A 14074-nucleotide genomic window follows, 5' to 3' on the forward strand; every position below is an offset into this window, starting at 1 on the left:
AGGGCGCGGCGGGCTCGTTGCACGGTGCAGGGAAACCGGTTATCGGAGTCGTGGCCCCGTGCTTACATCCCTTTTCTTCCCTTACCGATTGCAGCGTCCGAGGCGCGTGTGCGAATCTCCCCATGGCAGAAACGGCCCCGAACGGCCCCCAAGGGGCGGGCGCAGTGGTAAGTGAGCGAGCAGGGTCTTCTGGGTTGGTTTATAGGAGTTAGAAGGAGCAGGAAGTGTTGCTCAGTTCCGAGGCGTTTCAGCTCATCGCTTAAAGGGCCTGGGCTTAGTGAGTGAGGTGGGGGTAGCGTAGAGAGAAGAGATCTTGAGCGAAGATGTGGAGGAAGCTACAGGTTTTCTGTTGGTAGCGACAGTGGGCTGGCCTGGAGCAGGTGACCCTCACCTGTATGCCAAGGAAATTGGGCCGCCTTGCCTCTTCCCCCCTCTCGGTCTCTAATTGTCCTAGGTTCCAAGGTTGAAGATGCCACCTGAGGTGGTGCCGTGACACAGTCCTCATTCTGCACAGGCGTGCTGGGAGAGAACGTCTCTCTGCCCGTTTTATGCCATTATATGGAAATTACGCAGTGAGGGGGGAGGGGTCTTTTTTTTTTCTTTTCGTCATTTTATCCGTACCTTTTTTTTTTTTTTTTTTTTAACGAAGAGAGATCTTAGGCTTCTGTAAATGTTTTATTCTTAGCATGCAGATCTGCTTAATAGTTATTTGTATTGCTCTCTAATTTTAAACACTATGAATGTGTGAATTGAGCTTGTCTCTTTTTCCTTTTTAAACATTTTGCAACATTTCCACTTATATACACAAATTTTCTTTTTTCTTGATTTTGCTGAGCCGTTTAAGAATTAGTTGCATACACAATGATGGCCAATTCATACATACTTAAGTATTCTTTTACATGACCACGGTGCAGCCGTTGTGGCAATATTTGCAGTTAAATTTGAGAAATTTAACACTGATACATGTTGTTACCTTATTTAAAATCCATATTCAGATTTCCTCAGTTGTGTGTTAAAGTGTCTTCCTCCTCATCCAGGATTCAATCTAAAAGCATGCATTGCTTTTACTGGCCTTTAGTCTCTTTTAGTCCAGAATAGTTCCCTTGCCTTCTTCCTCTTGCCATTTTTGACTTTCAAGAGTCCAGACTTGTTCTGCAGAATGCTTCTCAAATTGAAGTTGTCTGGTTTTTTTTCCCCCTGGTCACTAGATTCAAGTTGAACATTCTGGCACGATTGTTGTTACATAAGTGATAGTCTGCCTTTTTCAGTGCACTATATATATCAAGAAGCATTTTATGTTGATTTATTCCGTCATTGCAGATACTAAGTTTGATTATTTGGTTCAAGTGGTATCCACCAGATTCTCCACTGTAAAAATACTTTTTTTTCTTTTGTAGTTGAAAACTATTCTGTGGCATACTTTGAGACTGTGTGAATAGTTTTTCCACCTAAGTAGATTTGTTGACTATAACATGGTTAGATTGTTGCCTCTTAAAGTATAAACCAATACTTTCTTAAACCTTTTTTATTGTGTACTAAAATAGAGATATATAAAGTATTCAAAATGAAACACAGAGACCAGTGATTTATTACAGAATAAACACCCTAAACAGTTTTGTTTTATTTTTTTTAAAGATTTTATTTTTAAGCAATCTCTATACTCAACAAGGGGCTTGAATCCACAACCTGGAGATCAAGAGTCGCATGCCCCATTGACTGAGCCAGGTGCCCCTAAACAAATAGATTTTATTTTTTTATTAAAAATTTTTTTTTTTGTTAATGTTTGTTTATTTTTGAGAGAGACAGGGACAGAGGTAGGCTGTAGAATCCGAGGTAGGCTCCAGGCTCTGAGCTGTCAGCACAGAGCCCGATGCGGGGCTTGAACTCATGAACTGTGAGGTCATGACCTGAGCCGAAGTTGGACACCCAACCGACTGAGCCACCCAGGCGCCCCTAGATTTTATTTTATTATTTTTTTAAGGGTTTTTTTTTTTTTTTTTTAAATTTTTGAGACAGAGAGAGACAGAGCATGACGGGGGAGGGTCAGAGAGAGGGAGACACAGAATCTGAAACAGGCTCCAGGCTCTGAGCTGTCAGCACAGAGCCCAACGCGGGGCTTGAACTCACGGACCACGAGATCATGACCTGAGCCGAAGTCGGCCGCTTAACCGACTGAGCCACCCAGGCGCCCCATGCCCCTAGATTTTAAAGAACATGTTGTAAAATTAAGTTTCAGTCTGAATATTTGTGGAGAAACTGAGTACAGTAAGCTAGATTCGTTCTTCCACTTGGCTACTTGTGATCATTTAAATTTAGAGGAGTCACAATGTAGGTTTGGTTAGAATAAAACAGACATCTTTCTTTTCTTCTTTATTTCTTTCCATCTCTCCCTCTTTTTCTGTCTTCCCTCTTTCTTTCGTAGGCTCCACACTCAACGTGGGGCTGGAACTCATGACCCTGAGATCAAGAGTCAGACACTACCGACTGAGCCAGCCAGGTGCCCCAAAACAGGGATTTTTCTGAAATTACCTGCATATTGTTATAAAGACATGCAGTAAAACATCTTTGGATTTTAAAATGTACTTGCATTTTTTTCAAAAGCTTTTTATATAGTATTTCAAAAGATAATTAAGTTAGATTGCTTAGAGTAGTGTTTTTAGACTCCACATTAAGATTCGTAAATGAATTGTGAAATCAGCATAGTGGAAACACTAAGTATTTCTTAAACATTAAATAGAATACAAAATACCAAAAGCCGTCACACATAGGAAGGATGATGTTTTGTGAAGCTTCTGTTTACTTGTATATCTGTGTATGTTTGTGTCGAAACTTGATGTAAAAATTAACATAGATTCTATCAAAAAAATGTAAAAGCCACTTAAGAATTTGAATACAAGACACATTTTTAATGAGAAATCAGATTTTAAGCTATCCCATTAGTGATAATGGATACATCTTTGGCAAATGCAGCAAGGGCAAAGAAAGATGGAGAAAAAATGGAGAGTAAAGTGGTATATGGGAGTTTAATCTAGGGCCATTGAAACTAGGGTAAGATGTATGGGGCAGTTTCCAGGGGATGAAGAAAGTCATAAAATTGGAAAGGCAGGTGCTATTTAACATTTGACAGCCACATTTTGGACAGAGTATCTCAGGCCCTTCTTTATACATAAGCAAATTATCCACAGGCCAGTAAGTTCAGTAGTGAGTGGCTATTACCATGGTTTTACATTTCTCCTTTTGCAAGGTTCATTTAATTCAAAGTGGCTTTATGTAATGCCTTTTTACTCAAATCTTAAACCTACCTATTTGAATTTGAGGTTTTTCTAAGAACAGATACTATGGTTCTCTTGAGAGCAATTAGTTCTTATTTAGCATTCTTTTAAAAGATGAAGCCAGTATTACAAGTGTTGAAGGAATACAGACAATTGTAGTTAAATTTCAGTTCAAAGGTTTCTTAACTAGTCTGTATTTTTTAAAAATATCAAATTTTTTTTTTTTTCTATTTAAGTACTTTGGTGCTTTCTGCATCAAAGCCATAAGGTGTTTGGATGTGTTACTGAGCATATATGTGAAATAGCTGCCTTAAGAGTTTTCATTTTGATTTTAAATAATTGCTACAGGGCTGTTAAGACATTTTGAATAGGAGTAAAACTGTGTAATCTTCATTCTTAGATAATTTGCAGGTTTAGTTCACTACAATATTTTTCTTTTTAAATTTAGCAATTCATGATGACCAATAAACTGGACACGGCCATGTGGCTTTCTCGATTGTTCACAGTTTACTGCTCTGCCTTGTTTGTTCTGCCACTTCTTGGGTATGTATTACACAGATTTCTGCCTTTGATACTCAGTTCAGTCGGTTTTTATGGACTACCTTTTATGTGGAAGACTTGTTAAACTGCAAGAGTTTCAAGGACAAATAAAATGCAGGTCTCCTTTAGGCACTGATAACCCAGTAGTAGTACCAACTGAAGGAATATTTTATATCGTGTGCTTTGTGAAAGTTGACATCAAGTTGAAAATCAGAAAGAAAATGGATGTGTGGGGATGAGAGGAGTTCATATTTTTTGCCTATTTGACACTTAATAGGAGGAACGCCTGCTGTATAAAATTCAGTTGGGTATGTATATGAAGTGATGCTTCTGAGAAGGTATAGTAGGTTCAAGTAATTTTTTTCTATTGATATGGAAGAGATTTAGGTGTTGTGCAATGATGATGCAATCCACAAAGGAGGAAGAGACATGGTAGTTGTTAAGTCTCATGATAACCTCTCCTCTGGTAATTTGCAGGTTGCACGAAGCTGCAAGCTTTTACCAGCGTGCTTTACTGGCAAATGCTCTTACTAGTGCCCTGAGACTGCACCAGAGATTACCGCATTTCCAGTTAAGCAGAGCATTCCTGGCCCAGGCTTTATTGGAAGACAGCTGCCACTACCTGCTGTACTCACTCATCTTTGTCAATTCCTACCCGGTTACAAGTATCCTTTTTGTGCTTTTTTGATGAGGAAATCGCGTATGAAGCATATAGACGATTCTGATTATTTTTTGCAGTAGGGAAGGTTCGGCAGTAAGGGGTTCCATGAAGCCTGGGTTGGTTGGTTTGTTGGCACTTAATTTGAATGAAGATACATTTAGTGTAAGAATATCTGACTCTAAAATGTAAAGTCTAAATTTGAAGAGCTGGTGTGGGGATTTTAAATTTTGTGTCTTTGTTCCTGCCTCTTGTAAGCCTCTCTGTTCACAATGGATATTGTGAAGTTCAGATTAAAAGCATAGGACTGTGGAGGACTTATTTTAATATTTAAGGTTTTTTTATTTGATTCAATCTTCTTTGGGAAAGTGCCCATATATCTTGCCATAAAAAAGAATCCTCGGCTCTTTCAATTCCATGTGAGCTAGAAACAAATGGAAATTCATTAAGAAATAACTTATTTAAGAGAGAATTGGATAATTAATAAATACAATAAAAATACTAGTATTTACTGTGGATAGAGGAGAAAATAAGGACACATGGATAATATTTGGAGCTAATGAGGATTACAGAACTCATTTGGAATTGTATGTTTATACATTTCAAAAGTGTGTTGGGTGACAAGTGGTTTTCTAAAAACATGGGGGAGGGTTGGGGAGGAGGACTTTAGTTTAGTATGTTTGAGAAGCACTGGATCAAACGGCCTTCAGTAGGTTTCTTTACCATAGGACCTTTGATCTACTAATGTTCATTGTGAGGTGAAAGAGTTGGGGGAAGGGCAGAGAGGGGGAGAGAGAGAGAGCGAGAGAGAGGGAGGGAGGGAGAGAGAGAATCCTAAGTACACTCCATGCTGTTACCACGGAGTCCAGTGCAGGACTTGGACACATGAACTGTGAGATCATGAACTAAGCTGAAATCGAGTCAGATGCTTAACTTACTGAGCCTTCCAGGTGCCCCAATACTAATCTGAATTTAAAAAAAAATTTTTTTTTCAATGTTTATTTATTTTTGAGAGACAGAGGTGGGTAGGGGAGGGGCAGAGAAAGAGGGAGACAAAGAATCCGAAGCAGGCTCCAGGCTCTCAGCTGTCAGCACAGATAGCTCCTGAACCCCGAGATCATGGCCTGAGCTGAAGTCAGACGTTTAACCGACTGAGCCACCCAGGCACCCCAATACTAATCTGATTCTTAAAAGTAGTTGGGTATTATGTTAGTAAATAAAGATGAGCCCAAAGTCATATTACAAAGTTGTGTTCTGATCTTTGCATTTACATGGGTGATGCTGTCCTTGATGTCTAGCCATGATAGGTACTTAGGGTTTAACTTGTAGACTTTTCACCCTTTTTATTTTCTGAATAGTTTAAAAGTTACATTGAAAGCTAAGATTATGAATCTCTTCTAAGGATTTGTGAATTATAGAATGTTAGAAGTAAAAAACTTGTTAGAAATCTGTAGCTTTGAGGCACCTGGGTGGCTCGGTTGAGCATCTGACTCTTGATTTTGGCTCAAGTCATGATCCCAGGGTTGTGGGACGGAGCCCGTGTTGGGCTCTGCACTGGGCGTGGAGTCTGCTTAAGATTCTCTCTCTCCCCCTGACCCCTGCCCTGCTCACATGCACTGCCTGTTTCTCTCTTAAAATAAAAAATAAAATCTGTAGCTTTGATGACACTTGACCTAGGAAATTAAGTTAGTGTCAGAGCCATGATTAAAACCCACATGTCTTGACTCTCTTCAGGGTTCTGTTTTCATTACTTGCATTGCTTCTGCAGAATCAGGCTTTAAGTTAGGATATGTGTCAGAGTTTAAATTTAAGAAGCAACAAGATTTTGCAATGGCCTTAGAGAAGAGAGTTGTAGCTTTCATCAGTTCCAAAATGATCTATGATTGATTAAAAAGTATAAAGCTATATTGGGGCGCCTGGGTGGCTCAGTCCGTTAAGCCTCCGACTTTAGCTCAGGTCACGATCTCGCGGTCCGTGAGTTTGAGTCCCCCATCAGGCTCTGGGCTGATGGCTCAGAGCCTGGAGCCTGCTTCCGATTCTGTGTCTCCCTCTCTTTCTGCCCCTCCCCCGTTCATGCTCTGTCTCTCTCTGTCTCAAAAATAAATAAACGTTAAAAAAAAAAAATTAAAAAAAAAGTATAAAGCTATATATACATGATCTCTACTGAGGAAATTGGCATTTTACTTAATTCTTGTGTGTGTTGGGGAAGAATTGGTTAGGATGTTAATTTGGAGAACTACTAGATGAGAGGTAGGATTTTTGTAAACCTTGGGTATATCACTGTCATCTTTGCCAGTTGGAAATTAGGGACCTTTGGATCTAATGAGTTACAGTTATAATGAATGAATTTGATACTCTTTGTGTTACAGTAATCACAATTTCCCATCACACCAAGCTTTCAGTTAATGTAGAAAAATATAATGGTTCATTTCCTAGAAACTGGAAATAATTTTTTTAAATAAGGGTAATTTAAAAATTTTTTTGATTTTTTTTTTTTTTTTTAAAGTAAACTACCCCCAACGTGGGACTTGAACTCATGACCCTGAGATCAAGTCACATGCTGTACTGACTAAGCCAGTCAGGCATCCCAGAAACTGCAGATACTTTTAGGCTGAGTGTTTTTGCCCTTCATGATGGATGAACAGTCTCTGTCATTTTAGGAAAATACTTGACAGTGTTTTTGCTCTCGTTTTTCTTGACCTGGCAGAAATTGGGTAATAAATAGGATCTTTTGAGCGATTTTCATTTTTCAAAAAGCTGAATGAAAGTTGTATATTTATCCATGACATAAAGCCAAACAATTGAATTCAAATATGTTTGTAATTAAACTGATGAGACTTTGAACTAACTGTACACAACCCCAAATACACACTTTTTATTCAGTACAGGTTGAGAACACATGGCTGTACAAGCTTCATAGGTACGGTATCTTGAAATAATAGGGATCTTGTAGGAAAGAGATAATGGGGATCTTATAGGAAAGAGATAATGCAGGATCTTTAGTTGAGGAAAATTGGTAAGTCCTTTTTTAAAGTTTTATTTTTCATTTTTATTTTACGTGAATTCTACCCCCAACCTGGGGTTCAAACTTAGCGCCCCGAGATCAAGTTGCATGTTGTACAGACTGAGCCAGCCAGGCACCCCTGTGGAAGTACATTTTAAACTGTTCCCCACACTCTTTCCTAAGCAGTTGTGATGAGGAAAGCAGTACAAAGACTGTCTTCGAATTTGAAGGCAAATTCTTTTGTCCAGGATGGCCTTTGTGGAGTTAAAAGCTGTCATATTTAAGGCTTTGAGGTGGCCTAGATTTCAATTTAATTGTTTACAGTATTTTATTATCTAATAGAAAAGGAAACTTTTATCACTTTAAGTTTTTTCATAAAAAAACTGAGCTTTAGAAACTGAAATTGTTTGCAGATTAAAAGCTTCATTTGGTTGCAAAGTGTATCAGTAAAACAAAAGCCACCGCTGAAGTCATTTTTGCAGATGCCATTTCAGATCTATATTGGGCATAATACCAAAGTACTTAATAAACATTAAATTTTTTCCTTAATTGTTTTCTTCAGTGAGTATTTTTCCTGTGTTGCTATTCTCCTTGCTTCATGCTGCCACATATACGAAAAAGGTCCTTGATGTAAGTACAGCTGTGGTGTTTTTTTGACTTCTGGATTGCAGACTGTTGGTTGGCATGAATTTGAGTTCTAAGACATTTTGGCATTTGTCATAAAAGTTTCCTCCATTCCCTACAAACTTGTAAATTATTAGTGATTTGAAAGTTTTAAGTTTGAAATTTTGTATTTAAGTTTCACAAAATGCATTTTGTAGATAAAGGATTGTATTGCAGATTACCCCCTAGCTTCCAGAGGAATTTCTGAAGTTTGAAATAGACCTTTTTGTTTAAAAAAAAAAAAAAAAAAAAATCTATCTTTTAGGTTTGGTAAGTTGTCAGAGATCTCCTCCTCTGTCATTGTTTAATTTTAACATACCAGGTAAGTAGAGTGTATTGAATTTCTTTTATGTTAATATTCAGAACTAAAATATTCCTAAAATATTTTCTTATTCCTGGATTGGAACATTAAGCCCAAGTTAAGTGTGCCAGGCAGATTGACTGCATATGCACTGACATTTGAATTAAAATATACAAATGTTTGCCCTGTGTTGACAGTTTTCTTTTTTTTCTTTTAAAAAAATTTTTTTAATGTTTTTTATTTGTTATTTTTGAGAGAGAGAGAGAGACAGTGTGAGGGGCAGAAAAAGAGGGAGACACGGGATCTGAACCAGGCTCCAGGCTCTGAGCTGTCAGCACAGAGCCCGACGTGGGGCTTGATGAATTGTGAGATCATGACCTGAGCCGAAGTCGGACACTTAACTGACTGAGCCACTCCAGGCGTCCCAGCTGTCTTCTTTATTCCTGTAGTTCTTTGGTCATAGTGTTAATTGGGCTCTGTAATTTCTACCTTTATTTAGCTAAGGAGTCACAAATACCTTAACTGTATTACTAAGCAGTCAGATTTTGTTAGACTGGTTAGATAGAAATAACCACCATTTTTGTGTGTGTGCAATAATCTAGTCTTTTTTACAAAAAATAAGGCATGAAAATGACTTACTACTAAAGTTGTCTTTGTAATTTTTCAAATACACAAAATACAGCAATGCAGGAAAATACACTAACTTTTACCTTATTTTGCAAACTTTCATATTACCATTTCCAAAATAATTTTCTTTTAGTTGTTTTGCCTGTTGGCTATACTGTTTATCTGAAGAAAGAAAATAACTGAATAATCAAAAATGCTGTGAGGGGTGCATGGGTGACTAGGCTGGTTGAGCATCCGACTTCGGCTCAGGTTATGATCTTGCGGTTTGTGGGTTTGAGTCTCGCATCGGGTTCTGTTCTGACAGCTCAGAAGCTGTGAGCCTGCTTCAGATTCTGGGTATCCTCTCTTTCTCTGCCCTTCCCCTGCTCACGCTCTGTGTGTGTGTCTCTCTCTCTCTCAAAAATAAACATTAAAAAAATTTTTTTTACATAAAAAAATGCTTCATTATTTCTAATGTTTGTTTTCTTATGTTTTAGGCGAAGGGTTCAAATAGTTTACCTTTGCTGAGATCTATCTTGGATAAACTAAGCGCTAATCAACAGAATATTCTGAAATTCATTGCTTGTAATGAAATATTCTTGATGCCTGCTACAGTTTTTATGCTTTTTAGGTAAGAATAAAAATACATTGGTTTTGGGAGGCAGATGACTAAGTGATAAATATAATAACTCAAATTTTATCCTGCTTAAATCTGTTCAAGATTAATATTAGCAGCCATTTTTCTCATTTTATTATAGAGAATCTGAGACATGGTAAACTTAGGAACTTGTCTTATCGTTCCTTGTGATTTACCACTTAACACTTTGAAAATGAATTTAAGAACCACTGTCTTTGAAAGAGTCTTGGGAAGCCTAGATTAGTGCATTCTGCCATTATTTAGATGATTTTTCTTCTAGAAAGATTGCAGAAAAATTAGTCTGGTAGTAATAGTAGCCTAATGTCACTTCCGTGTTTTGTTTGTATTTTAATTATACAAGTAATGCATGAATAAAGAAAGTTGTCCTGTTAAAAATTAGAAGATCAGACTGATATTGACCCTTCCTATCAAGATTCTTGCATTTAAGTTTTAAAACTACATTTCTGGGGAGATGGGTGGGGGAATGGGTAAAGTAGATGGGAATTGAGGAGTGCACTTGTGATGAGCACTGGCTAATCACAATAATAAATAAATAATGAATGAATGAATGAATGAATGAATGGGAGGATAAGTTTGGATGACATAAACTTTGGTTACCAAGTCAAAAGTTTTTCTCTGTCTCTGTTATGTGTTTTTCTTTGTTGTGGAAAAAAGTGACTAGTTTCAAAGCCAAATTGGGAAAAAAAATAATTTGAATTAGGGAAAAAATGAAACTACATTTCTGCCTGGATTGTTGCTTTTTCAATTTTTAGTTTCTCTAGTAGCAGGACATTATAGATAAATGCTAAAATATCATTTGACTATGAATCCTTGTTGCAGTTCTGTACTCTCCTTCTGGTATGTGTATATGCATGTAGTACTTTTAAATGTTTCTACAGATACATAGAAAATGCATATTATGGGTGTGGGGTTTAGTTTTTATTTTACACCAGAAGTGCCATAATGCCTCATTTGTCTGCATCTTGCTTTTTTCGTGACCTATTTATGTTGATGGATACAGTTCTGGTTTGTTCCATTTAATGGCTTTGTAGTGTTTGGTCATATTAATAAACTGCATTTTATTACCTGTTTCCCCTATTAATGGGGAAACATTTGTTTCCAAATACTTGCTTTTCCAGATATTGATGCAGTAAACTTACTTTTTTTTTTTTTTTAATTTTTATTTATTTAAGTAATCTCTACCCCCAACATGGGGCTCAAATTGATGATGCTGAGATCAAGAGTCACATGCTCCTACAACTGAGACAGCCAGGCGCCTCTCTTTTTTACTGTTCTACTTATACTTTTGTGCCAGTGTTTTCTCTAAACCAGAAATGATTTTGTTGAGGCTGCACTAAGTGCATTTTATATTTATTAGACCATGCCAGATTGTCATCTAAGATGTCTGTATTATGTTTTCCATAATCTTACTAATTTGAAAAAACTTACTTTTGTTTATGAGATACTTCATTTTAGTGTTCATTGCCTTTAACTAACTAGTGAGATTTTTGCATGTCTGTTTTTTTTAGCAATCTATAAGCTAGAAACAAAGTTTTACAGGTTTCTTCATAAACACGTCTGTTCTTTTAAGTAATGTTTTTCTCTGGAAACTCCAGGATCCCACATGTTGCTCAGGTTATAGGGTCACAAGCTAGGATAATATAATCTAAGTAAAGTCTGGAATAGCACAGGGGAAGACTTCTTATTCATTGTTGGGGATTTGGACTCTAATTGATATAATCATTAACTTAGCCTTTGAGCATTGATTTTGCACATATAAAAAACTTAAATTTTAGGGGTGCCTGGGTGGCTCAGTCAGTTAAGTTTCTGACTCTTGATTTCGGCTCAGGTCATCATGATCTCATGGTTTGTGAGATCAAGCCCAGTGTCAGCACAGAGCATGCTTGGGATTCTCTCTCTTCTCTCTGTCTGCCCTGCCTCGTGCTTGCACATGTGCATGCCCTTTCTGTCTCTCAAAATAAATAAATAAAGTTGGGGCACCTGGGTGGCTCAGTCAGTTAAGCATCTGACTTCAGTTCAGGTCATGATCTCGTGGTCCATGGGTTCAAGCCCCGCGTCGGGCTCTGTGCTGAGAGCTCAGAGCCTGGAACCTGCTTAGGATTCTGCATCTCCTTCTCTCTCTGCCCCTCCTCCATTTGCACTGTCTCTCTCTCTTTCTCAAAAGTAAATAAACATTTAAAAAAAATTTTTTTTAAATAAACTTAAATTTTTAACAACACTTAAATTTTAAAACAAAATGATTTTAATTTTTAAGATTGTTGTAAAAGAGATGAGAATTTACGAGAAATATTAGAGGAATCACTTTGTTTTTCTTAAAAATTAAAGTAGGTTATACGGTTTTATTCAGTCACTAGTAGGGAAAGCTAGTGATGCTCTAAGTATGTCACTTGCATTTAACACAAACTATAAAATTAAAAATAATTTAAAATCATTATTCCTTAGATGACCCCTTCATGATATAAGCACAATCTAAATATTAGAAGGCTTCATTAAGTTGCTTTTTTCACAGTATTGCTTCAAACTTTGTATTTAAAAATGAATGTAAAAAGTCTGTGAGTTTACCTCATGTACACAAATATGCGTGTAAAGAAAGATAAAAGGAAGGTCCTTGTAGCTTTATTTATTTGTTAGTAGAGAGTTTGTTACATTGTAGTAATGCGTAAGATGAACTGCTTGAATCTGTAAAAAGAATGAGGTAAATTTATGTGTTATGAAAGGGGATGGTCTCCAAGATATAATAAGTTAAAAGTTTGTTAAGAATTGTGTAGGGTGTCCCCCTTTTTATATTTTGGGGTGTGTGTATTTAAGGGCATATGTATGTTTTTTTCTGCTTCACTTTCTTCATCTTTAAAATGGGAATGATAATGTCACTTCCATATTACAGTAAAGTGGATTCAGTGAATTGTAAACTGAGCACTGTATTAGTGTTGGCATTATACACACTTGTGCATGGAAATTTCTGGAAGGATGTTTTAGAGACTGAGCTGTAACTGAGGAAGAAGCTAACTTGGATGATGGAACATTTGTTTTTCATTGAATTTTCTGTATTTTTTATAGTATGTGTTTATTTCAATTTGAAGAGTTAAAGATTTGTCACGGGATTTATTGGGGAAAATGGACGTAACACATTTAGTTTAGTGCTTAGTTTGTAATCACGTAAATTTGTACTATGAAAGTAATATCACAATTTAGAAGAAAAGACAAAAATTAACTTTAAAAAGCCACATTTAGCATCTTTAATGTATTTCCTCAAAAAAAGTTTTAAAATACCATTGTAATAATACGTATAGTTTTATACTCTGCAGTCTTCAAAGTTGCTGTATTGTTCTCGTAATCAAGATTTTAGGTAGTTGCATCCTAACTCCATCAAGTAAAGATGATATACTTAGCTTTGCTACCTAACTACCCACATTAGGTTGTTGATACATTTAATTTGTAGTTATTTGCAGTGAATGTCTTAATTCAGATAGTTTTTCCTGGGAAAAAAATTCTTGATTTAGAATTTCATAAATAAGTATATGGCTCTTGGGTATTGTAATTGTGCTTTTTAACCAAGAAAATAGTTAGAATAGGCTATGTAAATTTACTAGAGACCTGTGTAATTACAGGTTTTTTTGTTTTGTTTGTATAAAATGAACCACTTTTCATTTACTATGTTATAAAGTTTCACACTTTGATGATCAATTATTAGTGGTAATTATGGAAGCATACATTTTCTGGTTTAATAGCTTTTAAATTTTTTAAGAGTAATACATAAATACATGTTTGTAAAAATTTAAACAATAACATTTTATTTTTTACCAATCATTTACATTCTTGTATTTCCTTTTTTTTTTTTTTTTAAAGTAAGCTCTGTGCCCAACCTGGGGCTTGAACTCACACCTTCAAGATCAAGAGTTGTATCCTCTACTGACTGAGCTAGCCAGGCGCCATTCTTTTATTTCCTTTTTAAGAATAACTTTGATTTAGACATGATAGATATTATCTTGACCATTTAATGAATGAAGACACATTCCTCAATTAAATTGCCTTTAAGTTTTGAAAGTATATATATGAACTGATAATGTATATTTCTTACCCTTGTATTTGTTTATTTCAGTGGTCAAGGGAGTTTGCTCCAGCCTTTTATCTACTATAGATTTCTTACTCTTCGGTATTCCTCTCGAAGAAATCCATATTGTCGGTAAGCTGGTGATTAGTTTAAATGTTTTATTTGTTGAGAGTACTGTGAAATATAGTATGTATAACTTTTAAGAGTTATTTAGCTTTTATGTTTAGAAGCAAGTGTTATTTTGGTAAATTTAAGTTCCAGGCCTTAGTAGGGTTGGTAAGTAGACCGGATTTACCTTGACCTCCACTAAAATAGTATTCA

The 14074-nt window shown here is 36.3% G+C and overlaps 1 protein-coding gene across 3 annotated transcripts in view; it reads left to right on the top strand.

The window, feature by feature from the left end:
* The window catches only part of TMEM33 (transmembrane protein 33), a 33688-nt gene that overhangs the window by 200 nt on the left and 19414 nt on the right, over window positions 1-14074 (top strand). For all 3 annotated transcript variants that reach the window (XM_060655151.3, XM_060655153.3, XM_060655152.3), the window contains exons 2-7: window positions 95-167; window positions 3721-3815; window positions 4290-4477; window positions 8037-8104; window positions 9542-9675; window positions 13802-13885. In XM_060655151.3, the coding sequence (XP_060511134.1) occupies window positions 123-167; window positions 3721-3815; window positions 4290-4477; window positions 8037-8104; window positions 9542-9675; window positions 13802-13885 (614 nt within the window). In that variant the 5' untranslated portion in view covers window positions 95-122. The remainder of the gene's footprint in view (window positions 1-94; window positions 168-3720; window positions 3816-4289; window positions 4478-8036; window positions 8105-9541; window positions 9676-13801; window positions 13886-14074) is intronic.

Source organism: Panthera onca, chromosome B1, assembly GCF_046562875.1.
Source record: "Panthera onca isolate mPanOnc1 chromosome B1, mPanOnc1 haplotype 2, whole genome shotgun sequence".
Lineage (NCBI taxonomy): Eukaryota > Metazoa > Chordata > Mammalia > Carnivora > Felidae > Panthera > Panthera onca.